The following is a 25,810-nucleotide window of genomic DNA, read 5'->3' as shown; positions in this document are numbered from 1 at the left end:
AAGCCCACACTTTTTTTGTGATATTTAAAAAATTGTTTATTTATCGCTTAAAACGACTTTTTTACTTGCCAAATTGCAATTCACAGATTAGTTTTTTTTTGTCTCTAATTGGTTTGATAATAAACAAATCCCAGTGAATTAAACTCTTCCAAACTGAATGTTTTAAGATGGATCTTATGATACTCATATAGATATATTGTGAAGAATTTTTTTTCTCAGTATTACTTGGGTTTTATGATCCTTTTTTTCTTAAAATAGATCCCAGCTTGGCATTTAAAAAATTTTGATTATTTTTTTGTAAAGTTTGTAGAATTTGTAGGGGTAAATAAGCTCTAGGGCAGTAAAAAGTGAATAATCAACCCACTCTGATATACATGTATGGAATTTCCCTTGATGGTTTAGATATCCAAAAGATCTTATAGAGTGTCAATATTTAAAGACCCCATGTCTACTCAATACTCATGTTTTTGAGATTCATATTGATTATTTGAGTAGGGTTCCTTTATATCCTGAGGGGAAAGGAGAGGCTTGGTTAGAATCCCCTCCAGCCAATGGTTCTATTTTAAACTCAAGTTTGAGTACAACCCAGCCTCTGGTGCAATCCCCCTCCCTGACCACAGGACCACCCCAAAACATGACCCAGGGGACCCTCAACAGCACAATATGGACACCAGCTGCACTCAAACCTCCCAGAGAGACTATTATTTATAGCAAAATGTTGGAAACTGATATAGGTAGATCCAACCTGAGCTGAAAACTTTAGAATGGATAAACTTTAATCCTGACTTCTTGATCCGAATATCCACTGTGGAAACTTTTCATTTTAGTCCTTAATCCACTCTTTTTCTCTCTCCTTGGATATCTGTTAATTGTTTTCTCCAATGAGAATATTTCTGTTCTCTCATTGGTTGCCCCCTTTTCTCTGATTGGCTGCTTCAGTTTCTCAGATGATTAAATATTAATTTGAATTTTATCGTTTTTCATACACTTATAAGATAATCTTGCAAGATTATGTTAATCTGGAGATTAAGAAAAAGAGTGGATTAAGCCTGAATCCCGATATCCACCATTCAAAAGTTCCCAGCTCTGTACATAGATTAGAGTTGTAAAAATCCAAGAAAAGACTTGAATAAAGACGCTTAAAACAATTTATCCCTTTCATGAATTCTGTGGGTTATCGATGAAAACGTTAAAATCATAAAATCATTTATTTATTCACTTCTGAAACAACTTTTTCATCAGCTAATACATGTTCTTCTGGCTACGTTAAAGAGGGAAATTCTCCAGTCTCATAAAATTTAAAAATAAAAGAAAAGCATGTTTGATACTAAAAAATATAAACTCACATTAATTTTTGGTTCTAAGACTTATTTTTTTAAAAACAATCTATCTAATAGTTATTGTGATACAAAATTCTTAGATTCTTTGGAAGTCTTTTTTTCTTGGTGTAGTTTAAAATATTATATAGATTTTAGAATATCATTTATTATTCTTGTGAACTAAAAGACTGAAAAAACCAATAATATTTTGATTTCTTCCTTTTTACTGTTTTTGTTGTATTTAAATGTTCTTTTAAAAAAAACAGAGCAGAAGTTTTTTTAAACAATTTAAACCGCATGTTTTCTAACCTTCGAATCCTCTATATTATAATTGTTAAAATTCTAAATTCTGAATCAGGAGCAAGCATGAGTGGAGGGAGTGGAAGCTCAGAGAGAATAGTTTCTAAACAGCAAATTAAGGAATACATCTATTCTTCCTTTCTTTGATTCTTTTTGCTCCTTTCTAAACTCTAGAGTTCAGTTATTGAGTTTCCGAGCATTGATCTTGGGTTAGAAATTTGAGAAAGTCAACTATAGAAATTGGTGAATTTTGAAGCACCACAGTAACTTAAGAATCAAAAAGTGGTTATTTTTTGCAGGATAAGTAATTGAACCAGCTGTGGCTTGTTCAACTGCTTCCCTCGTTTATGAAATTCCATCTCAGGTCAAAGAAAGGTCAAAGAAAAAGATATTAGTTTTGGTTAAGTAAAAACATATGATCAAGTTATCATGTAAACATTCATGTTTTATCTGCATTTTATTCAGATTAGCATCCAAATGAATTGGATCTAGAGGTATTGCTAGAATTTATACCATGTCATGGAAAAGGGTTAATTTTCACTGTTTACAGTGTTTGGTCTGTATTTCTTCGATAAAGCTTATCATTGCCTATTTTTTATTGGAAATCATTAATCAATGTTATTTAAACAATTGTCTTAAATTCCAAATTTTTGATTCACAGCCTATATTACTTTTAATATATTCTGTGAAAAATAAATTCTGTTGTAAATTCAATTTTTTCTGATGTTAATTACAAAATATAATCAATCTAAAAAATGGTGCATTGTGCATTCTTTTTCCAATTGCATTCTTAGTTCAAATTATATTTATTCTTAGAGTTATGTTCATATTATTTAATATTTATTTGTATCACTTATTTTTAAATCATGGCTTAAAATAAGTAATTCCAAAATTATGATTTTTATCTAAGAAGGTGTAATCTTGGTAAAGAACAACACTGCTGATATGTGTGAATATCCTTTTCTAACCCTAACCAGCTTCCCCCCGGGATTCCTGGCTCACATTGGGGGTATGGTCAGCGCTAAATCTGTCAAGGTATTTAGCTACTTAATTCCAGCTGCATAATATTAGTTCAACTTGTTTTTTTTAATGAGTTAACCCAAGCTGTTCATCAAATTTTGTGGCTAATGCTTAAATATATTCTTGTAGGCCACTAGATTCCGATTTCTTCATTTTTTGAAAAAATTCCATTTTATTTCTTTGAGGTTTTTAGCTTTTTTATATAGTTGTATAAAGCTTTAAACCTCTAGCATTAATTGCTGTAATCCAAGACCTAAAATATTCTTTAAGTTTTTAACCTCATGTTCAAGCTTTTGGCTTCTTAAATTGTTATTAGTTGCTGGAGGAGCTGGATGATAGAGAAGATGGAGACACTAGGGAAGCCTGGTGGACTGAGATAAGACAAGAGGTAAACAAGAATCTAGATTAACAAGACTTTTTAATTTCAAAATTTATTTTTGTTTCAGATTAGGTCCCACGCACAAGCTCTTGGATGTAATGTTATAGTTGGATACCAAGAAAGATCAGTGATATGGTAAATATAGACATTTGCCCAGTAAAGTTTTTCCTAATGGGACTGTCTTTGTAATTTTAAGTGACATTTCAAAAAGGGCCATTTACGATTCACAAGAATGCCCTTTAAACGTTTTTCTGATAAATAATGTTGTAGATATAATATTTATCCTGAACAGTGTTTAACTTTAACAATATTTTTCATTGTTTCTAGAGCATATGTCCGCCTGTGGCTTTATAGGGAAACCACAATTGAAAATAACCATTTTGAAATTGACGCATGAAAATATGTTTTTAAGAAATTGGTTGACATCAGTACGTAGGATAATTTTATTTTGTTTAGTGATGACGTCATTATTCTAAGCGGATCAGGAACAGGGGCTGTTTCTAATATAAGGTAAATATAATGAACAAGTGTTCAGCCCTGTACTTATAGTACAGGGAGTGAACACTTTTAACACTAACAGTTTTTTTTTCTCCTTCTTAGAATTAATTTTGCTTTGAGTTTAAATTGAAAAATATTGCAAAAAAATCCAAGTCATCCAATTTGATATGTAAGGATATATGTTTTTGGAGAACTTAGAAAGACCAGATCAAAGTCTAATTTAAATCATCACTTACTTTGCATTCGGACTTTTTATTAATAACGAAAATATTAAAAACTTATGAAGAACTTTCATTACTTATTACCCGAGTATGAAGATTGAACATAAAAAATTTGTGTCATTATTTTTGAACATATTATTAAAACAAATCTACAGTTATTATAAAAGAAATTAAGGGAAGTTCAATTTACTAAACTTATTTAAAGGTAGTCNTATATAATATGCATGCCAGGATATCTACTGTCCTAGAGCCTACGTCAAACCAATAGTTTTCCTAGAAATACATAAAAACAATATTGTCTCAGATTCTATAGCGCAGTCCGGCCCTGAAACTACTTTATTTTTTTTAACCATCATTTAAATCATATATCATCAAGATTATATTATTAATAATATTGTGAAAATTAGATGTGCTTATTTTTACATTGTCCAATGGGTGGAAAATGTCTTTCAACCTTTTAAGTAATTATTCTCTGTACTTTAGGTACATTCAGCAATATTCCAATATTGATGATTTTATTGAATGCTGTAAACTGCAATTCATTGAAGAAAGCCAGATGGGTAGACTTATTATTCAGTGTTATCAATTAATTAGATTTTCAGGGAGAATATTTTATAAAATATTACTTTCTTTTTTAAATCCTAAAAACATATTTTTACTCCGTATTTAGAAAGTATTTGAACAGTTTCAATCAAATCAATCAAATCAAATATGATTTCAGAATATATCATTAACTGGAATACTTTATAAATGAGTAAAGATGCTGAGATCGTTAATACATAAATATAAAACCCACACCCTTTACAATCTGTACACCAAAATTTACTCAACAAATTCCAGAAGATATCAGGGTGAATAAGAACAATTGATTCACAATTTTTTAACCCTTAAGATTTAGAGAGTAGAAAAGGTGTAGCAGAAAAGTTTATTACAAACGAAATTTTCTAATCTTTCCAAAAGGTGCTGTTTAACTGAGAATTTAAAATCATTCTTATTGCTTATATTTAATATCATTTTATACAATATCACTCATTATTATCATTATTATTTTTATTAGTATTATTAGTATTATTAGTATTATTAGTATTATTAGTATTATTAGAATTATTAGTATTAGTTTTAGTATTAGTATTAGTATTAGTATTAGTTTTAGTATTAGTATTAGTATTAGTATTAGTATTGCATAAACAAAATGTTATTATCATTAACATAATCATTATTATTACCTTGATATTATAGTATGGTAGGAGATGCAGATTCTTCTGTGGAAGCCGGTCTTGAAAACAAATATCAGGTGAAACATATTTTATCAGAAACATTTTGTATTTTTATAATCAGTTTGATGAAATAAATAATTTATTTTCCAAAACAAAATGACTATACACTGAAATGTACAGATTAGGAATGAAATTTTTGAAAGTTATTCAAACATTTCAGTCATTTATTTCATCTATTTCTTCTTAGTCTTAAGATCACAATAATGCAACGAAAAGAGTAAATTTGAATTAATGCAGTAAAGTAATATGAATTAACAGATTAATAAAATATAAAGATGATTTTTGATATTTCAGGGAGAATGTCATCTCTGCCATATACCTTACCTAGAATCCAGTGTTCCTTTCCCGATTAAACTAGGTAGGAATGGCCATAAACTCAAAAGAACTTGTCAAATCTTTCCCTGTGATGTTTAGAAAGATGAAAATTTCCCTGTATGATAATTGAAGGACTGCAGTATGGTTTTGGTGAATTATATTGGCGACTAAGCCTAGGGGTTTCAGAAAAAAAAATTTTTCTTCATATTTTTGAAAACGTACCATTAACCTAAAAAAGTTTGATTTTTGATAAAAAAATTTTGTTCTGGTTGATTGCATATATTTATATCAAACTTTCTTAAACTGACATGTTTTTCTTAATTCACTTAGTTAAGAGTTTTAAGCCAAAATATTATTGATAATTATTGCTTTATATCGATTAGATATCCTTAAACATGCCGATGTAAAGCCTTTTTAGAAAGTAGGAAAGATTCTATATTAAAAAGTTGACAAACCAAACAGATTTAAATTTTTAATTAAAATATTGATTTACAAACCGAAGCACATCTAAGTATAATTTCTTTAAAGTTTCATTCTCGAAAAAGCTGGTTTAATACTAATGTTTTCTTCTAAACAGGACGATCTAATGTTTCTTCTATACAGGACGATGTAATGTTTTCTTCTATAAAGGACGATGTCATGTTTTCTTCTATACAGGACGATGTAATGTTTTCTTCTATACAGAACAAAATGTTTTCTTCTATACAGGACGATGTAATGTTTTCTTCTATACAGGACGATGTAATGTTTTCTTCTATACAGGACGATGTAATGTTTTCTTCTATACAGAACAATGTAATGNCCACCCTCCCCCTGCAACAATGTTCTGACCACTATGCAACTTAACTAAATTACCCCCCTCGGACAAAAATATTCCCAAAATTATGCAATCCACTAAACTATGCCCCCCCCCTTCTCATAACACCATGCAAATAAAGTTTTGACATTAATTGTTTCATGACGAAGGGATTACTGTGGAAATATTGTCTACAGAACCGTTATTACAGGGATTTATTAACTTGGCATTATAAGCAAGTATTTTTATATTTTTTATTTACTAAAAGATATTTATTTTTGCTTTCCTTTCTCTTGTTTATTTAGTTTTTGATCTTATTTTTCTAATAGTTTAGCTTATTTATATAATCTAACCTATAAAACCTCCGCATAATATTCAATTACTTGTGTTATAAAAAGGAGATTTGAGGTAAGAGTTAGAAAAAAATCACAATTATTGTGAAACTGTTTGTAAAATAAATAACTTTTTTATTACAAAGAAATTGCTGAATTTATATTGTTTATTTGGAATACAACCAGAAACTATCAAGACTTTATAAACGTTTTTTTAAAAAGTTAAGCAGACCCAGTTTAGAAACATTATCCCTTTAGTTGCCTGCAGTGAGGTATATGCAAGACCTTATTTAATGATTTGCTGTTTAAATAATTCAGATTAGTTCTATTTTTAAAACATTGCTCAATAAATAAATCAAAATTTCATTTAAATCCGAACTAATTTAAATCAAGTTTATTAATTACAAACAAATGGTTTTAATTTGAATTGATTTTTTTGGAACAAATAATTTTTTTAATAGGAACTAATTTACTTTTGAACCCTTTGCAATTAGCGTAAAAAGTTTTAACAGATATGAGAGGAATAATTTAACCCTCTGAATTATTATGTGAAGACTGAAGACCATTCAAGATTTATGTTGCTTGAAATTACCACAGGAAATTTAATCTTTGATAACACTCNCCCCCTCCCAACATTTATATCCAAAAGTTTCGTAATGAATAAAATTAAGAACATTTTGTCATAAATAAATAATTATTTTCTGTAAATTTTGGTCTAAATGTTTTTAGGACAGCCATCTACATAGCCTCTTGTTTCAGCTATTCTACGTTCAGAAATTTTCGATGTTTTATAAAAATATAATTTTTTACAACCTCTTCTTTTACATTACATAGTTACCAAACTACTAGTTATTCTCTAATATTCACCAACATTCAAATTTCATCTTCTATTTTCTTTCAGTCGATGTTAATTTTAAAATTTCAATCCCAGCTCAGTATAGTCATGGTGGGATTGCGATGTGGTCAAAGGGTGTCCCTAAAAGTCTGATTTTGATTACAAGTTCAGAAGTTTGTGAGAGAAAATCTTTAACCAGGAATTTATCTGGGGGGGGTGTATTTTTTTCCAAGGGGTAGGGGCATAGCCACCCTCCCTGTACGAGGGAGGGGTGCAGAGGCGCCATGTGCCCCGGAAAAATGACCGTTAAGCCTCCAGATTTCCAGAAGAACCTTCAGGCCCCATGAAACTGTCTCCGTGCCTCTCGCTAACGTCTCCAAGCCTCCGCCATTCAGTCTCCACGCCCCACATTTTGGTCTCCAATAAAAAATATTTGGTTTTTACATCCACCAAAAACCTTTTTTTTTTAAAAAATCTCAACATGATAAAATAGTTTATAATGATACATTAACAATTTGTATTTAAAAGTTCATATTAATTGAGATTAAAGGTTTTATTTTTGTTTTTCTAAATTTGTACTTTTATTGTATGCTTTAGAAAACATTGAAGAACTATGTTTTTTAAATAGTCTAATTATATCTATAATATGCTATAATAACAGGACAGTGTAGCTTTGTGTCCTGTGCTTAAGTTTTACATTCTATTAAATTGGGATGATAGTTTCCTACTTGTGTGCTGAGTTAGCTGAACTGTACACTTACAAATGTTTACTAATAATGATAAACTATAGGTTAGGCCAGAATCTCCTTATAATAAACAAATATGCAGTACGCTCTCGGTATAGTTCATGGCCTATACAATTAGTAAAGAATTAGCGCACATCATCACTCAATACACTATAACCTCGTTGGCTGAGAATAGTTAAAATCAGGGTAATTACTAATTAGGACAATAAAAAAAATGATACACAGAGGAGGAAGGGGGCGCAAAAACTAGTATACTATAGAACGGACGCTCATTAATTTTTTTTATCAAATATAATGTTAAGGGCTCGATAGAATTGATTTAATCTTCAAATAAAGAGGTCTTCAAAGGTATTAAGGTCGTTTACAAAGGTTGTCTTTTACGCATACTAGCTTTATGTAAACTTTTTACATAAAACAACTTGGGATCAAGAAGAAATATATTTTGATTTTTGGTTGGCTAAGTCAATAAAGGTAAACAAAAAATAAAAACAGCAAGCGAAGATCAAAATGCGGAGCATGGAGACAAAATGGCAGAGGCTCGGAGACTTAGCGAGAGGTACGGAGACGGTTTCGAGGGACCTGGAGGTCATTCTGAAAGTCTGGAGGCTTGGAGGTCATTTTTGCGGGGCTCATGGCACCTCTGCACCCTTTCCCTCCCTATACGCGCCGCTGACCCTTCTCTTTCTCGTGATTATTAATACTAATATTAGTATTCTTAATAGGAAATCAATGAAAGGGTCGGGAAAACTTTGAAATGAAGTTTTCAAGAGATCCTAGAAGCCAATATTACAGTAATATATATGTATCTAGACTCAATCTGAATAAAATAAGAATTTAGAGGAAGGTTCGGGAAAGGAAGAACTTTTTATTCTCCTTTTTTTCTTATTCATTTGTGAAAAATTATTTTTTTTTATTTCTTTTTAGATAAACAACATTTATCAGTTTTATCTTGACAGACCAATTCGGTTCAAATTCCAAATATTAAATTGGTCCAAATATATTTTTTATAAAAACATTTATCGTTTCCTAGACAATATCTATATAAGAAAGCTCTTTTCTCATATATATTTGTATATTTATTTGTTAGCTCTGTGCTGATATTTTTTGAGGGAACCCATGGGTGTCTGAAGTGTAACATTCGACATTTTTTCTTCAAAAATCATGTTTTTTTTTCAAAAATCGTGTTTTTCTTCAAAATTCAATTTTTGTTTAATTCCACGGGCAACGCCGGGCATTTCGAATAATATATAATATAGCTTAAGCATTTTTTCACATAAAAATACATTTTTCTAAATGAAAATGGAAGCAATCTATAGGAAAGAAAAAATCTGAGTCTGAGAAAAAAATCAATATTATTTGATTACTATCGGAGAACCCACGGCCATCTTATCGGAGACTCCCAAATTTTGCTTCTTCTGCAGAAAACTAACATTTTTCATATTCAAAAGTCGCCCCTTAAATAAAATTAACTTTTTAGATTCTTAGTTTTCATTTATTTTAATGTCAATTGTTTCAAATATTAAAATTGAAAAATACATTCTACTTGTTCAGCTTGAGATATCAGGACGAGGAGGGATGCTACAAGCTCGAGTTCTCAAGTTAAAAAAGGATTTAAAAAATGAAAACAATGCCAGGTATTTAAACTAAGCAGTTTTTAATTGCTTTTTTAAATTTTTATGTTGGACCTGATTCTCAACGGTGGATGCCTTTTAAACCTTAATCTGATTAAAAATTAAGAAAATGACAACGTTTTCCTAAATTCTGTCACTTTTCATCCTTGTTTGAACAAATCCGCTAGTCTCTTTGACAAAGAAACTGCAAGTAAAAAATGTTATTTTTCTCATGAATTTTCTCATTATTTTTACTCTGGCAAAAGGGTTAACGGGTATTGTTGTGATTTGGGTTCACATCTTCAAATCCAGGGTCATCAGAAATCAGTCTCTTTAAACCTGAATTATCTAGAGAAGTATCCGATGCTCTTCCTTTCCTTGAATACGAGATACATAGACAGATAGTTAATAAACTTAAGGTTAGTTTAGGTTTATTTTTATGTGAGATCAATAAGAAGATAGAACCATTTTTGTTCATTACTTCGGAGAAGAGAAGATTTCATTTAGAAATAATCGTTAGATATTTTACGTTGTGCAAATCCGGTCTTTTATGTTAAATTCTATAGGAAAATAAAAATGATGATAAATTTTCACCCAAAAACCCTCCTTATAATTTTTTTATATTACGTGATTTTATTCTAGGTTACAGGCATGAATTCTATCTTTGGTTTAGAGGTAAGCTTTATGATAATACGATATTCTTATACAGTCATATTTTCAAATGGTTGGAGCGGATTAACTCATGTGGGTATCTTTCATTGTTTTAAAGGAACTGTGACGTAAGCTGTGTCACTATATAATATGCACCTTTAAATTTAAGTTCTCAGTTCCCTTTAAATATTAAGAATTCTAAATGATTAATTAACAATTTACTATTTAATATTTTACTTATTTCTACGAATTGATGGGTGTTAAATTTACTGATCAAAAATGCTTTTTTAAATAACAGCTTTTTTCATATGCCTTGTCAAATTGTAGATGTTGAAAATTTGTTGTTTTTATTTTCATGAAAAAAACGAAGATTCTTGATTTATCATTAAACAAGTTTACACAAAAATATTGTTCTAGATAAATCTGGCTTTAAGTGAGAGAACTATAGTTGCCATTGCTACTGGTACAGCAGTGTATCTAGGTAAAAAGTGTACAATTGTACATACTAATTATTTATTTTATACCCTGGTACAGTTTACGTACATAGAGAAAATAATGTTTGAATATATACTCTGGTGAATACTTTATTTAGGTACAGTGTACATACACTAAGAAAATAATGATTAAATATATTCGGGTGAATACTTTATTTAGGTACAGTGTACAATGTACATACACTAAGAAAACAATGATTAAATATATTCTCTGGTGAATACTTTATTTAGGTACAGTGTACATACACTAAGAAAATAATGATTAAATATTATTATTATTATAAAGATAATTATTCTGGTGAATACTTTATTTAGGTACAGTGTATATACACTAAGAAAATAATGATTAAATCTTACTTCTTACTTACTTACTTCTATGTTGACTCCTAGAAATCCAGGTAGGATTATAACAGGAGCTACAGTGTGGTCCTATATAGCATCTTTGGTTTAAATGATGGTGTCCAATCCAGGTAGGATTATAACAGGAGCTACAGTGTGGTCCTATATAGCATCTTTGGTTTAAATGATAGTGTCCAATCCATCCTTGAATGATTTTACAGTCTTGCTCTCTTTCAGTTCAGTTGGCAATCTATTCCAGGGTTCAATAACCCTGTTTGAGAAGAAGTTGCTCCTTATTTCAGTCCTTGCTTGCCTCCTAACTAGGTTCAAATGATAAGCAGATTGTCTTGTTCGTCTTGAAGGCTCATTCCCAACAGTTTCAAACCATATACTGCTATCGACACGGTCAAACCCCTTGAGAATCTTAAATGTTTGGATCATATCAAATCTTCTCCGTCTGGTTTCAAGGGTTTGCAGACCTAGCTCCTTAAGTTTTTCTTGATAGTTCCTCCCTTTCAGACCGGAAACCATCCCTACCATTCTTATCTGTATCTTTTCTAAGAGTTCTATATCACCTTGAGTCCAGGGTGTCCAGACAGGAACTGCAAATTCTAGATGTGGCCTAATATATTGTGTAGAGTCTCACAAAAATATGCCTGTCTCTACAGGTGTAAGCCCGTGTGATCTGGCCAAGAACAATTCTGGCTTTTTTTGCTGCCTCTTTACATTGTAGTCCAGGTCGCAAGTTTTTTGGGTTCCAAGATCAGTTTCATGATCAACAACTGTGAGATTATGCCCCCCTCATGTTGTAGACATGCTCAGTGTTGTTTCTCCCTATGTGAAGAACCTTGCACTTGGCTGTGTTGAAAGCCATGCCCCAAGTGTCTGCCCAGACCACCAGTTTATCAAGTGCTTCCTGAATATGATGATGATCTTCCTGTTGATGACTCAGTTTTGTGTCGTCGGCAAATTTACTAATTATCATATGGTTATCCGTGCAACCTTCAATATAATTGATAAAAACAATGAATGCAAGTGGGCCAAGAAGCGATCCATTTAGAACAACTCGTTGTTTTCTTCCAGTGAGCCAGTTGTGGATCCACTTGAGTACATTTCCTTTAACTCCATGGGCCTCTAACTTTTTATTTAGTTTTTGTTTCATCACTTTATCAAAAGCTTTGGCGAAGTCCAGGTATATTATATCTAAAGGCTTGTTGTTATCAAACATCTCAGTAATTTTTTCAAGGAATTCTAAGAGATTTGTGGTAACAGATTTATTGCTGAGAAATCCATGCTGAGTATTTTTTATCAGGTGATTTTCCAGAAGATGATTTATTAATTGGTCCTTGATAATAGATTCGAACATTTTACAAGGTATTGAAGTTAGAGAGACCGGCCTATAATTTTCTGCTTTAGTTTTAGCACCCTTTTTAAAGATTGGGGTGACATTTGCTGTTCTCCAGTCAATAGGCACCAGTGCAGAGCTCATTGATTTTCTGTAAATGATGCAAAGGGGGATGGCAAGTGAGTCCATGTTGTCTATTAATAGTCTAGGTGTGATGCTGGCACTATGAGGTTTAAGTTTTTTGATTTTATCTTTTACCATGTCCTCAGTGATAACTATATCTTCTATTGTTGAAATTGGTGGGGTAATATTGCAGTTTGGTATATGAGTTTCATCTTCTTTTGTGAAAACACTGCAGAAATACTCATTAAGTATTTTGGCAACTTGTTCATCATCACTTGTTAGGACATTGTTTAGTTTGAGTGGACCCACATTTGATCTTGTTTTTGTTTTATTTTTCAGGTATGCATAAAAGGGTCTTTTGTTCCCACTCTCAGCAATTTTTTTCTCGAACTTACGCTTGGCAGAACGAACGGCTTTCTTGCATTCTTTTTCAATATTCTTAAACTGTTCTAAGTCGTCCTGTGTACGAGTATTTTGATAACGGTTATAAAATCTTCTCTTTTTTCTGCACAATTTTACAACATTCTTTGTCATCCATTGGGGTTTATTTCTGCTTACTCTTTGCTTTTTGGGTATAAATTTCTCAATTCCCCCCACATCAATTTTTGTCTTTAGGACTTCCCAAGCTTCCTCAGCATTATTTTCTTCAAGTATTTCCTTCCAGTTAATATTACAGTAGAATTCCTTCAAGCCTTCAGTGTCACTATTAAACCAGTCAAGCACCAGTTCGTTTGATTCCTTGAATTTTGGACAAAAATCAACTTCAACACATATAATAGTATGATCACTATTACCCAGGTTCCCTAATCCTTCCACGGACAGTATATTTTCAGGAGCATTTGTTAAGACTAAATCTAGAAGATTACCTCTGATATGTGTAGGGAATTCCACCATTTGTTCAAGATTCTTTGCATGGACACATTCAACAAAATTTTCACTCTTTCTATCATTGGAGACTCCTTGCCAGTTAATTTTTGGATAGTTAAAATCTCCAATTATGATAGTATTTTCCGGAACCTCTTGGATTATGTTACAAAGTTGGTTATTATTTTCTTCAGATGAGTTTGGGGATCTGTATATCAGCAAAATATTTAGTGTTAGTGTTTTCAGTTACACTAAACCTACAGAATTGGTTAAACTTAGAAAAATCCTGCTCAGATGTAATAATCATTCCATTTTTTACATATACCAGTAGACCTCCGCCTATCCCATGGGCTGTATCAGCTCTGTCAATACGTAGACTAGGTTCGATAAAGTAGTTTTCTTTGTACAGCATAGCATCAGATATTTCTGGATTGCACCACTTCTCAGTGAGTAAAATAATATCAGGGTTTTCGTCATTTATTAAAACATCTAAGTGATCCAGTTTACTAATTAAACTACGGGCATTTAAGTATATTATCTTTAGTATCTTTGCTTCTGGTGAGGACGGGTTGATGGGGGACTGACAGTCTCCGATTCCGCTGGCCGCACTCGTTTCCTTGTCCCTCCTTGCTGACTGGCTGTCTGAACATGGTTGTGTCCCTGGAACATTTTTTGTCTCTTGATAATTTTTCTCTTTCCTCTCTGTCCTACCAGTATATTCTGGTGAATACTTTATCTAGATTTAGTGTACGTACATTGAGAAAATAATTATCAAATATATACTCTGGTGTACACTTTATTAAGGTACAGTGTACGTACATTAAGAAAATAATGATCAAATATATACGCTGGTGCAGTACACTTTATTAAGGTACAGTACGTACATTTAGAAAATAATGATTAAATATTTACTCTGGTGTACACTTTCTTTAGGTAAAGTTTACGTACATTAAGAAAATAATGTTAGAGTAAATACTCTATTGTACACTTTGTTAGGTAGAGCTTACGTACATTAAGAAAATACTGTTGCCAAAGTGATAATATTAACACTGGTTGCAGTTAAAAACTCAATTCTTATAAATTAGGTTTGAGCCACCGTTTATGTTCTAGTGAATAAATTCATATATGAGTGTAAAATCATGGATGGTAGTCAAGCTGATGACGGTCTGCCTTGAACATCATGGAATGTTAACACTGGTTCACATTATCTTAGACACGTTTCCTTGGTAGGAGCGCCGACCCCTACTTCATGGAACGCAGGGTTCTCCGTTTATAATAGTACTAACCTTAGACTAACAAGATATATAGTTATGTTAGTCTCTACACTCTGTATATATTGATAATAATTTCAGCTGCTCTCCCTGCTCCCTCACTACCCAAGATAACCTCAAGTTCGAATATGTTCACTGATCAGGAAATCATTCAGATAAATGAAAGATTTTACAAATTCTTCTGAAACAAATTATTTATCAAGTTATCATTATTCGTTTTCATATTCGTATCCAAGATTTTTGAAGTTTTAAGAAGGTAAAAATGAAAAACTGATCTAGCCGACGAAAATTGTTTTAAAAGTTTTTCTATTTTCCCTCATTTTTGGTTTATGTAGTTTGTTTCTGTTTACGATATTAGAAAAGTGAGTTGGTTAATGTTTCTAGTTTGACGAATCATGGAATAAACGGAGTTGATAGTCTTTACTAGGGGGTGGGGGATTTTCAATAAACTTTATAACTTTGTTTATAAAAAATCATTTTTTAAAGAATTAAAAAATTGAAAAGTTAAGAAAAAAATAATTGTTTTAATGTATAAATTCAAAATTAGATGAAAAATACTGAATATTTTTTACGATTTTTCTGAATATTATCTGATGATTATTTTGAATAGAATCAACTGAATAAAGTGCAGTCTAGGCTCATAGAGAGAGTTCAGGCGAATAAGGTTTATTTTTTAAAATAATTATATAATTGAGGAATTGAGGAATTGAAAAATGATACATAATTGTCGTCAAAAATGCATTCAAAACGCAGGAATATGCGACTTTTTATACTGTAGTGGTTGAATTTCGTTCGTTTATAGTATAACAATACTATGTGCATTGTAAAATTTATATTCCAAGTTAAACAATTTTGATTATATTCCTCCTAGAACCATTAGTACACTTCAAGTATACACAAACCTAGTAGGTTTCCTTGTTAAATATTTTATTGACTATGTACTCGATGTAGAAGTACTACGGTATAGAGGACGTAAAGGATAAGGAGGACAGTGTACTAGAACTAGAGGATATTGGACTAGATATGGAACTCACAAATGGAAACAAGGTTGGAGTAAAAAATAATGAGTCTCTTTTCTTGTGCTTCTTATTTCGGAAAAAAACACGTGATTAATATGACATTTATTTAACTGAACAAATCGGACGCTCGCGATAAACTGAATTGTTTTCGTATCCTCGAATTTGGTTTCAGCTCCCGTCAGTTCAACTTCTAATGACTTAACTCTGTTATGAGCTGTGTGCTGAGTATTCAGGGGGGGCTTTTGGAGGCTAAGCCCCCCCCCCCACCAGTGAAATCTATTGATTTCTGGGGGTTTTCAGGCCCCAACGGGTGCTGAGTCCCCCTGGAAAGAAAAACAAAATTAAGCCCCCCTAGACAAATTCCTGAGGCAAGCTGTTAACGAACTTTTCAATTTACCCTTCAATTTTTTAACGATAGAATAAATAGTGCAAACATTTTAAACTTTAATCCATATAAAGATTTTGGAGTAATTACAAATTAACGTTTTATTATATTGCTTTTCTAAAATCGAACTCGCTAAAGCTTTGGTAAATTCCAGTGAAAAAATCAAGATCTTAGCAAGAACTCTGTGAAGCATTGAATGAAGTGAACACTGTGAGTCACGTCGTAAATATTTGTGAAGGTCAAGATATCAACTAATAATTCATTCATGATATCTCAGGAGACCTGTGTCCTCGAGGTTGATGATTCGGAGGATGCGGACATAGTGGATGGCCTCCTAGATATAAAACCTCCACAAGGGATGCAGGTACATACGTAAATGATACTACTGCTTTACGGATAGAACAGCTGGAAATTCAGGAGTTGTCGTTTCAAACGTGTCATGGCAACAAGATATTGACTTCCCAAGGTTCAAAATCAGTCGAATTTACTATTTTTTCTTTTTTATTCAAATTATTTGAATCATGAAACCCACATTTATCTTTTTTTCGGAAAAGATAATTCAAAAATTACTTGTATTTTCTAGGTAATAACAGTCAAAACTCCAATTGGAGTAAATATCAGCCAGCCAGTATCCTACTGTCAAACCTTTACTCAAGTATACAGAGGGAAACAGACCCTAAACTCCAGGTAGGAATATGTACCTACTCCACCTGTACTTAAGTATACAGGGAAAACAGACCCTAAACTCCAGGCAGGAAATGTACCTACTCCACCTTTACTTAAGTATACAGGGAAAACAGACCCTAAACTCCAGGTAGGAATATGTACCTACTCCACCTTTATTCAAGTATACAGGGAAAACAGACCCTAAACTCCAGGTAGGAATATGTACCTACTCCACCTTTACTCAAGTATACAGGGAAAACAGACCCTAAACTCCAGGTAGGAATATGTGCCTACTCAACCTTTACTCAAGTATACAGAGGAAACAGACCTGGAATTCCAGGTAGGAATATGTACCTACTCCATCTTTACTCAAGTATGCAGGGGAAACATACCTAAACTCCAGGTAGGAATATGTACCTACTCCATCTTTACTCAGGTATACAGGGAAAACAGACCTTGAACTCCTGGTAGGAATATGTACCTACTTCACCTTTACTCAAGTATACAGGGTAAGACAGACAAACTCCAGGTATGAATATGTACCTACTTAACCTTTACTCAAGTATACAGGGAAAAGAGATCTTAAACTCCTGGTAGGAATATTTACCTACTCGACCATTACTGAAGTATACAGGGAAACAGATCTTAAATTCCGGGTATGAATATGTACATACTCCACCTTTACTCAAGTATACAGAAAAACAGACCTTGAACTCCAGGTATGAATATGTACCTACTCCTTCTTTACTCAAGTATACTAGGAAAAACAGACCTCAACTCCAGGTAGGAATATGTATCTAATACCTACTCAACATTTAGTAATGTATACAACGGAAAAAAGACTTTAATATGTATTCCTACTCAACCTTTATCCTCCCCATTAATGAAATATATACTCGGAATGATAAAAAATACCTAAAACACTATTTCTAGGGATCTGGGTTTAGCAGCTCAGCATCTGTTCAGCTCAATGTGTTTTAAACTAAGAAAACTGAGACCCTGTCTAGTCTCCAGTCTACAGGTAGATTTAATATTTAAACAGCTAGTGTTTATCCTTTAATCCCCCTTATCCACGAAAACATTTTTTCCTCAGCAATTTATGAAGGAAAATGATATTTCGTGAGGGATAATAAACACATTTTAAAGTTGTATTGTAACCCATTTTTGGCGTTTTCCCCGAAGCTTAGAAAATTAATTCTGAAATATTAAATAATTGAAGTTTTCAAAATAGAATTAAATGTTTAAAGTTTGGCTTTGCTGTATTCAATCTAATTTTAAAATTAACTGCCCATATTGTCTTTCAAGGAAATGAGAATGATGATTGCCCCGAAAGCATTGATGCCGAACCCTATTAAGTACATTAAGACCCGTAAAATTGAGGACTAGGATGACGACATTGAAGCAATCTGTCTAGTAGCTTGATAATTGGTGAAAAATTGGGCCTGTGTAGTGTGTACGCTGTAAAATTGGGCCTGTGTAGTGTGTACGCTGTAAAATTGGGCCTGTGTAGTGTGTACGCTGTAAAATTGGGCCTGTGTAGTGTGCACGCTGTAAAATTGGGCCTGTGTAGTGTGTACGCTGTGTAGTGTGTACGCTGTAAAATTGGGCCTGTGTAGTGTGTACGCTGTAAAATTGCCGTTGTTTGATGTCCATTGGACTGTTTATAAATATGAGTTAAACAGTCGTCTTCCTCCACAGTTTTATGGGCCTCATTGTACACAAAAATGTGAGCGACCAAAAAAGTGCTTTTGACTAATCTGCTTCATTTCAGTGGGATCTGAAGATGGATGAAGAAAATGAACTTCAACTCAATATTTCAGGAGTTGTGTTGAGCCTTCACTTAGATGTAGGTTTTAAAATTGGATCTACAGTGGTAAGGGAGAGAGGGGTTGCAGAGCCGCCATTAACCCCGCATTTTAAAATCCGAACTACCGGATTCGAAGAATGATATGGACAGTTTTCTGGATCCTATAATAAAATAACAATTCTAAAATTTTCATCGAAAATATAAAGTTGTTTGATTTGATTTTAGTTAAAAGTTCAATCAGTAAAACTTCAAAATGTTAAATGATAAAAATAAATTTAACCTTTATGTAAAACTGCAGTTTAGTTAAAGGTATTTTTCAGTCAATAGTTCATCTGAATGAAATCTGTTAACACTAATCGTCAGACTGGAGGGTTCGTATGTTGATACAGGCGGAATTCGGTTGTCTGTCTGCAAATCCATTGGTTTAAAAAACAGGGGTGTATGGCGGCTGTGCACCCTCATTCTCGGTAAAGTGTTGAATAATTTTGTTTAAAAATAGTAATGATGGATTACTGCTAGGTGTTGATCCTTCAATTAATCTTAATCCTACAGGATCCGCTACAGTTAGAGAAACGAGAAGGATTGAAGGATGAAGGAGATCTCATGTTTAAACTAGATTGTATCCAGCAGCAGCAGGATATAGAGAACAACAGGTTAGTTTATTTTATAATTTTTTATACTCAATGCAATCCTGAAATTTGATAGTTATCAATTGCATGGGCTCTATCAGTGAATTGCAGGTTATTGCAAGCAACCAGGGGCGTACAAGGGGCGCGGACCCCCGCCCCCCCCCCTATGCGTGCCGCCCCTGAAGGGGGGAACCTATTTAATAAATACTTAAAAATATCACTTTTGCCCTTAACTAAAAAATCTTTTATCAATACTGCCTTCAGTGTAAATATATCTTTGATATCATTATTTATAATTATACAATATGTATCGTTTCTGTGAACATATAGATATTTTTTAAGAATCGTTTCCATCTCTATTTTTCACCCTTTGAAGCTTGCACCACAGTATTAGGAAGTGTCTGATGAGTTCAATTAAGAAAATTAAATAAATAATTTATTAACGCTTGTTATATGGAAGTGTGTATATTGTCGAATAGTTTACATAGTTAAAAAGGTTATTTTTTCAAAAAAGGGGTTTAAGGGGGCACGAATTTTTTTTTACAAAAAGTACCCCTTCCTACACAAATGCTCTCGTACACCCCTGCAAGCAACAGCGACAAGGAAGAAAAATTTAAAGAATTTTATTAGAGTCGAGTGTTACTTAAAATCATGTCTACATTCCCTTTAATTAATTTGTAGGCTTTCCATCAAGAAGAAAAGATGATTATTCAAAAGTAAATTTCAACTTGGTGATAAACTCAAAATGTAAATAGATTAAATATGGAAGCGTATGAACATATGCAGTAATTTGTCGTTACCACAACCCCAGTTTGTATAAATTTAACAGTCCCTTAAATTAATATAATTCATTCCTAGTTCAGCAGATGTTCTTGTACCTCCAATGAATGATGTGTTCAAGGAATCCAAGAACAAGATAAAACCAGCTAAACTTCCTAAATTCTTCTTGGCAAAAGAAAAGTAAGGATTAACATTAAAAAAGAGGATAATGGAAAAAAAATTTAAGAAAAACTTTAAATATGAATAATGAACTTACTGTAAGAAAAATGAATTTTAATGTTTCTGTTTCTGTTTATTTTAACAGTGACAATAGCATAAAGTGAAATATTTGTCATCTTCAATCGGTCTTTTAGTTATGAACCTGCCAACACATTTTCAAAGTCTGCTGGTGATGCGCATTCCGTTGGTTCTTTTTTGCCTATTTTTTTCAAAGTATAAGAAAAGCAATTTTTTTAAATTGTTTATTCTAAACATGTTCTTTTCTTACAGTATGCCTAATTTTGTCTCAAATAGAAAATATAGGCCAAAATAAACCAAAAACGATGTCTAATATTGATAGCCGACTTTTTAGAGAAATGTTCGGAATAAATGTTACCCCTCTCCCCTTTATTCCTGGAGCTAGAATAGAACATCATTTAGGTGATTATTTTTTTATTACTATTATTATTATTGCTATAGTTATGGTTCTAGTTCTGGTTCTGGTTATTGTTCTAGTTATGGTTATGGTTATGGTTCTAGTTATGGTTATGGTTTTAGTTATGGTTCTGGTTCTGGTTCTAGTTATGGTTATGAATATTGTTCTAATTATGGTTATGAATATTGTTCTAGTTATGGTTATGAATATGGTTCTAGTTATGGTTATGAATATGGTTCTAGTTATGGTTATGATATACGGGTCTAGTTCTGGTTCATTAAGTTTTCCATATACCATTGATTTTCACATTTTAACATGATTGTTATTTTATCATTTTGTTTTGAATATTTAACCTCAAATATTATCATATTTACGAGGAATGTTCAATAATGTACTTCTAGACGTCTCAGCCCTGTAATTTTTTTTTAAACTTACTGTATCTATCTTTGTTGTTTTCATCAAACTTTTTATTTCTTTGTAATCCGCCTTTTCCCTCAAGTTTTTTAGCTCCGTTGTAACAGAACAGAAACGTTTTTAATACCAACCAAGTAAAGAGGACACTTGGGATGTTCGAACCAAAAGTTCGGGCCTAAAATATTCTAAATATAAAGCGGACACCTTTGACAAGATCCAAAATGCATTAGAAGAGAAATATTTGGACAAGGCAACAGTCTACATGTGGACTAAAAGGGAAAAAGTGTAATGGAGAGTGTTGGCTCAAAGAGGAAATGTCTGAGCAGGAAAAATCCACAAAAACCACACAAACAGTCGACACAATTTAAATTTTTCAGACCAAATTCGCGAGGCTTCTTAGTTGATGAAGTTCGATGAGTTTGGCATCTGAAATGGTGCTGCATACAAAGTTGTAAAGCAAGATTGGAAAAATGGCAACGATTTGGACAACATTCGCTCCAAAGTGGTCCTAGGAAAAGATATTAATTGGTTTGCTGAAACGTAAATTACAAGGTCCCTTCCTACAATAAAGGCTTACCCTCTTTTGACTTTTTAGATTTACCCAACCTCTATAACACATATAAATGGATAAAGTTTGAGCCTTGAGATAAAATATTTATGCTGTGAAAAGCATTGTTTACGGGCTCCGGGAGAAAGGCAATTGCGTCCAACATATTATCTGATAGACATTAGCTGGTCAGAAAATTGAACTGGTATAAATATAGTGAAATTAAAAACTAATTAAGGGGTTGAGATGTCTAGAAGTTTTTCGCAAAATTTATTAAACACCCCTCGTAACAATACATATTTTTGTAGGAAATCTTAATTTCTTCTTTATCCGTGAGAGCACTAGTGTTAGAGAGGTGATTAATTTGACATAAATATATTATTTCTCGAAAAAATCGTCTTTTTGTATTTTTATATTTTAGCTTGGAGGGATCTCTAAGTTTGTTCAAGGATTTATGTCCGAAGTATTGGGTATACTGAGAGCTCATGTAGCTGCACTAGGTACGGATAAATTTTTGAAATTTTTTTTACACAATTGTTTTTTTAAATCCAAAGGAATCTCTAGACGCCAGATTGAGCCTACGATTCAAATGTAAAAAATCTAAAACTATTTTAGTTGAAATTAAAAAAATAAAGGATTGCAAATGTTTTAAAAATTTTATAATAAACATCATATGTCGTAATTTGAGTTTATATCTGAAGTTATTCTATCCTCATGTCCAGGCGGAAATGCAGTTACATCCTACTTCATGTCCGAGTGTGTGTTAAACAACTCGACGCACAAAAATCAGGTATTTTCTATTCTAAGCATGTTGGACATTTTTTACTAATCCTCAATGGAGACTGTCTGTGTCGTAGAGTGGTAAGAGATTTTATCAATACAATGAAGACGACTTTTTAAATTAGAGTTTTTGTTGTTCAGAAGCTTTTTCCGAATTACAAGTAATCAAAGAGAAGCTCTTGTAATTGACAGCTTCTCTTTGTTTCCATGTTTATGTGTTTCCATGTGTTTAATGCTTCATATAAGTCAAAATTGAAATCGAAAGTAGTTTCTCTCCATTGTATGATATGTTTTTCGACGACTGTACTAAACCACTATCTCACTTCATACTACAGGGTTACTCACAAAGGATGAGACTTAAATGACGACATTAAACTCTAAGAATATAAAGAATATAAGGATTTGAAGGCGACCTTGTTTTATGTCGTGTTCAATAATTCATTAAATGATTCGGAAAAGAAAGAAACAAGTTTTCAGTTGCTAAAACCAGTACTATGGGAAAAACGACTGAATAAATTCCGTACAGTCGTCTCTGAAGTCTAAAGTCTCATAGTTTTATGGATAACCCTGTACTTCAAGTGTATGTTTTTTCCAAGATTTAGCTTTAAAAACTCTTGACAGAAAATGACGCATTTTTTGTTTTATATTTTTTAATAAATTGTTTTATTTATATTTTATTTTATTATTCAATTATTAGGTGAATATATAGTTGTACTGTACAAGTTAAAATAAATGACTCTATTTAGGCACAGTGTCTGATCAATGTTGGTGGGGACTGTGTGGTTGCAACCTATGTACCACCTGAATAGTGAATAGTACTGTACAACTGTACAGTTGACTTGTACAAACACATATTTATTCTACAGATAAATTGCTCGAAAACATTTTGTAAACTTCTGATCGTTGTATTTCCACTTTCCAATTTCCAGTGCCTTGTTGTTGACTGCCATGTTGTATTTTGTTTTTTGTATACAGGGTGTCCCACGAAACATGACAGTAGCAAGACGTCTTGAACGTCGTCTTTGATTTTTGATATAATTTGCTGCATTTGTTTGTCAACCTAATTTTAAAGTAAAATTCTACAGATGGTAATCACAAAATAGCTCCTAGTACTGAAATTTCCAAATTGTGGTATGCCTTTTTTTGCTTTCAACATTACCCGAGATATGAAGAATTTCGTTCAAATTGCGACAATTTTGGTTTTACTTAACAAAATTGAAATCTGAACATTCTTAATATCTCCGGTAAAATTGACAGCACAAAAAAGACAGACCACATTTTAGAAATAACAGGACTAGGAGAATTCTGTGGTTATCGTTTCAAGAACCATAAATGTTAAAGTAGGTTGACGACTCAATGTCACAAATAAATTCCAAGATTAAAGACTACTTTCAATTCGTCTTGCTACTTTCATGTTTCGTGGGACACCCCATATATACAATTATAAAAAGTAAATTATTTTAATAATCTTAACTATTGTTAAATATTGGTAAGATGAACCAATGAATAGAGAAGAGCTCGAATCTCAGAAAAGATCTTCCAAAATAATTTGTTAATGTTAATTGTTATTTTTTAAGTAAAATATATTTCTCTATTCTAATATTTGATAATTTGATTATTATATTTACTAACTGTTTTTAAGGTAAGATCTGATTACTTCATAGGTTGTTTACCGTCTACTGCACAGTAATTTAAAGCAAATTATATATATTTACTTTGTTTTTCTGTTTGTTTGTATCCAATAAACGTCTAAAAGACTGAACCGACTGGGCCCACATTTTGTGTTAAACCCAACATGACCCTAGGGTTTGTTTAGGCATGATTCAGTTATAAAAAAATTTTCCTCAACAAAAATTTATTTCTATTAAATTTTGAAATTCGCAAACAGTTTTTGTTTTTGTTTTACAATATGTACACAGAGAAAATGTTTCCAATTGAAATATAAGATGCGCCATGGAAGCCGTTTATTTGGAAAGCACTACAGCAGAATACAATGTTGCGCTGTGAGGGTTTTATTTTGGATAAAATTAATCTTCACTACTTAAACTAGGTTTTTAGGAAGCTTCAAGCCCCCTTTCCTTTTACCCATTTGAACAGTATGAAACTCTTCAGATAAAAAAAAAATATGGATCAGCTTCTTGCTTCTAGAAAAGAAATGTAGAATGTATGTATCGGTTATATGATGAAAATAGTTCCGATATTACTTTCACTAATGGGTCAACGTCCACCATATAAACTGTTGATAATTACGAAATCAGCCGAATAATTCGTATTTCAAAAGTAAACTCGGAATAAGTTCAAACCCACATAAAATACTACTTTAGAATCTTCAAAGTGCAGTGGACGGGAAAACATTTGTTCTTTTATCCAGATAATCCAGATCACTGTGCATTTTGAGCAGTCTCATTTCGCCAAAATAGAATCTATTAATTTGGTCAAGTGAGACTTCAGCCTGAATAAAGTAAAAATGGGTTTCCTCAAGTGCTCTACAGGGATTTCTAAACTATGGTTTAATCTTCTATTACCCTACCCAATGATGACTAAATTGGCAGAATTATATTGCCAAGCCATAAAACCGTGCACAGTGAGACATGATAAATGTTTATCAAATCTCACCGATTTAAAGATATCTAGACTGAAGACCATGGGTATAAAATAGACAAGGTTTGATATAATTTTATGGCTGGGGTGTCATGCAGTACGTTAAAGATTGGACCCTGGACTTAAAATAATAGTTGTCAAAGGATTAAAGAAAAACATTGCAAGTCTTTAAAAATTTGTTCTTTGTATCATAAAAATTATCGTAGATACTGAAGAATTGAACAATCTTATTATTTTATACTTTGAGATATTGAGAATTTTGTCTTAAATTCAGTCAATTCTAAATGTACAAAAACAACAGACCACATTTTGTAAATCTCAACTCTTAGGAGGCAAAGTTATGTTTACAAGATTTTAGCTTCAGTAGCTCATTTCTGTTACTCCAGAGCTGAAAACTTTAGAATGAAATATCCAGATATCCCGTCGAATAATTAATCAGAGCTGAAAACTTTAGAATGAAATATCCAGATATCCCGTCGAATAATTAATCTGGAGTTTAAATTCATGTGGAGAACGAGCAATATTTAATCTGGACATTAAGAAATAATGTCTTTCTGTGGATATCCAACACAAAAGTTTTCAGCTCTGGAGTTTAAATTCATGTGGAGAACAAGCAATATTTAATCTGGATATTATGAAATAATGTCTTTCTGTGGATATCCAACACAAAAGTTTTCAGCTCAGGGCTCACAATCTGCCCAAGTTCTTCTCTGCTTTGGACCATGAACTTCACTTCAAACCTTTTTAAAAGTACAAATAACCGCGGCCCGCTTATATTTATGCTTCTATCTACCGATCTACACTATTCTGGGC

The 25,810-nt window shown here is 32.3% G+C and overlaps 1 protein-coding gene across 1 annotated transcript in view; it reads left to right on the top strand.

Moving 5' to 3' along the window:
• The window catches only part of LOC111715452 (C2 domain-containing protein 5), a 31,622-nt gene extending 8,033 nt beyond the window's left edge, over nucleotides 1-23,589 (top strand). Inside the window, exons 13-40 of the mRNA XM_023490780.1 lie at nucleotides 473-734; nucleotides 1,678-1,739; nucleotides 2,550-2,654; nucleotides 2,956-3,027; nucleotides 3,086-3,153; nucleotides 3,475-3,528; nucleotides 4,977-5,031; nucleotides 5,309-5,372; nucleotides 5,933-6,124; nucleotides 8,531-8,643; nucleotides 9,527-9,672; nucleotides 10,001-10,067; nucleotides 10,291-10,323; nucleotides 10,717-10,780; nucleotides 14,817-14,878; nucleotides 15,346-15,399; nucleotides 15,687-15,782; nucleotides 16,417-16,503; nucleotides 16,723-16,826; nucleotides 17,739-17,826; nucleotides 18,577-18,651; nucleotides 19,165-19,265; nucleotides 20,100-20,201; nucleotides 20,593-20,660; nucleotides 21,925-21,971; nucleotides 22,038-22,116; nucleotides 22,339-22,406; nucleotides 23,143-23,589. Coding sequence (XP_023346548.1) covers nucleotides 473-734; nucleotides 1,678-1,739; nucleotides 2,550-2,654; nucleotides 2,956-3,027; nucleotides 3,086-3,153; nucleotides 3,475-3,528; nucleotides 4,977-5,031; nucleotides 5,309-5,372; nucleotides 5,933-6,124; nucleotides 8,531-8,643; nucleotides 9,527-9,672; nucleotides 10,001-10,067; nucleotides 10,291-10,323; nucleotides 10,717-10,780; nucleotides 14,817-14,878; nucleotides 15,346-15,399; nucleotides 15,687-15,782; nucleotides 16,417-16,503; nucleotides 16,723-16,826; nucleotides 17,739-17,826; nucleotides 18,577-18,651; nucleotides 19,165-19,265; nucleotides 20,100-20,201; nucleotides 20,593-20,660; nucleotides 21,925-21,971; nucleotides 22,038-22,116; nucleotides 22,339-22,406; nucleotides 23,143-23,205 — 2,451 coding nt within the window. The 3' untranslated portion in view covers nucleotides 23,206-23,589. The remainder of the gene's footprint in view (nucleotides 1-472; nucleotides 735-1,677; nucleotides 1,740-2,549; nucleotides 2,655-2,955; nucleotides 3,028-3,085; nucleotides 3,154-3,474; nucleotides 3,529-4,976; nucleotides 5,032-5,308; nucleotides 5,373-5,932; nucleotides 6,125-8,530; nucleotides 8,644-9,526; nucleotides 9,673-10,000; nucleotides 10,068-10,290; nucleotides 10,324-10,716; nucleotides 10,781-14,816; nucleotides 14,879-15,345; nucleotides 15,400-15,686; nucleotides 15,783-16,416; nucleotides 16,504-16,722; nucleotides 16,827-17,738; nucleotides 17,827-18,576; nucleotides 18,652-19,164; nucleotides 19,266-20,099; nucleotides 20,202-20,592; nucleotides 20,661-21,924; nucleotides 21,972-22,037; nucleotides 22,117-22,338; nucleotides 22,407-23,142) is intronic.
• Nucleotides 23,590-25,810: the final 2,221 nt, after the last annotated feature.

This window comes from Eurytemora carolleeae, unplaced genomic scaffold, assembly GCF_000591075.1.
Source record: "Eurytemora carolleeae unplaced genomic scaffold, Eaff_2.0 scaffold14, whole genome shotgun sequence".
In the NCBI taxonomy this organism is placed as follows: Eukaryota; Metazoa; Arthropoda; class Copepoda; order Calanoida; family Temoridae; genus Eurytemora; species Eurytemora carolleeae.
Note: the sequence above shows the minus strand (reverse complement) of the source record. Positions and strands in the feature narration are given on the sequence as shown.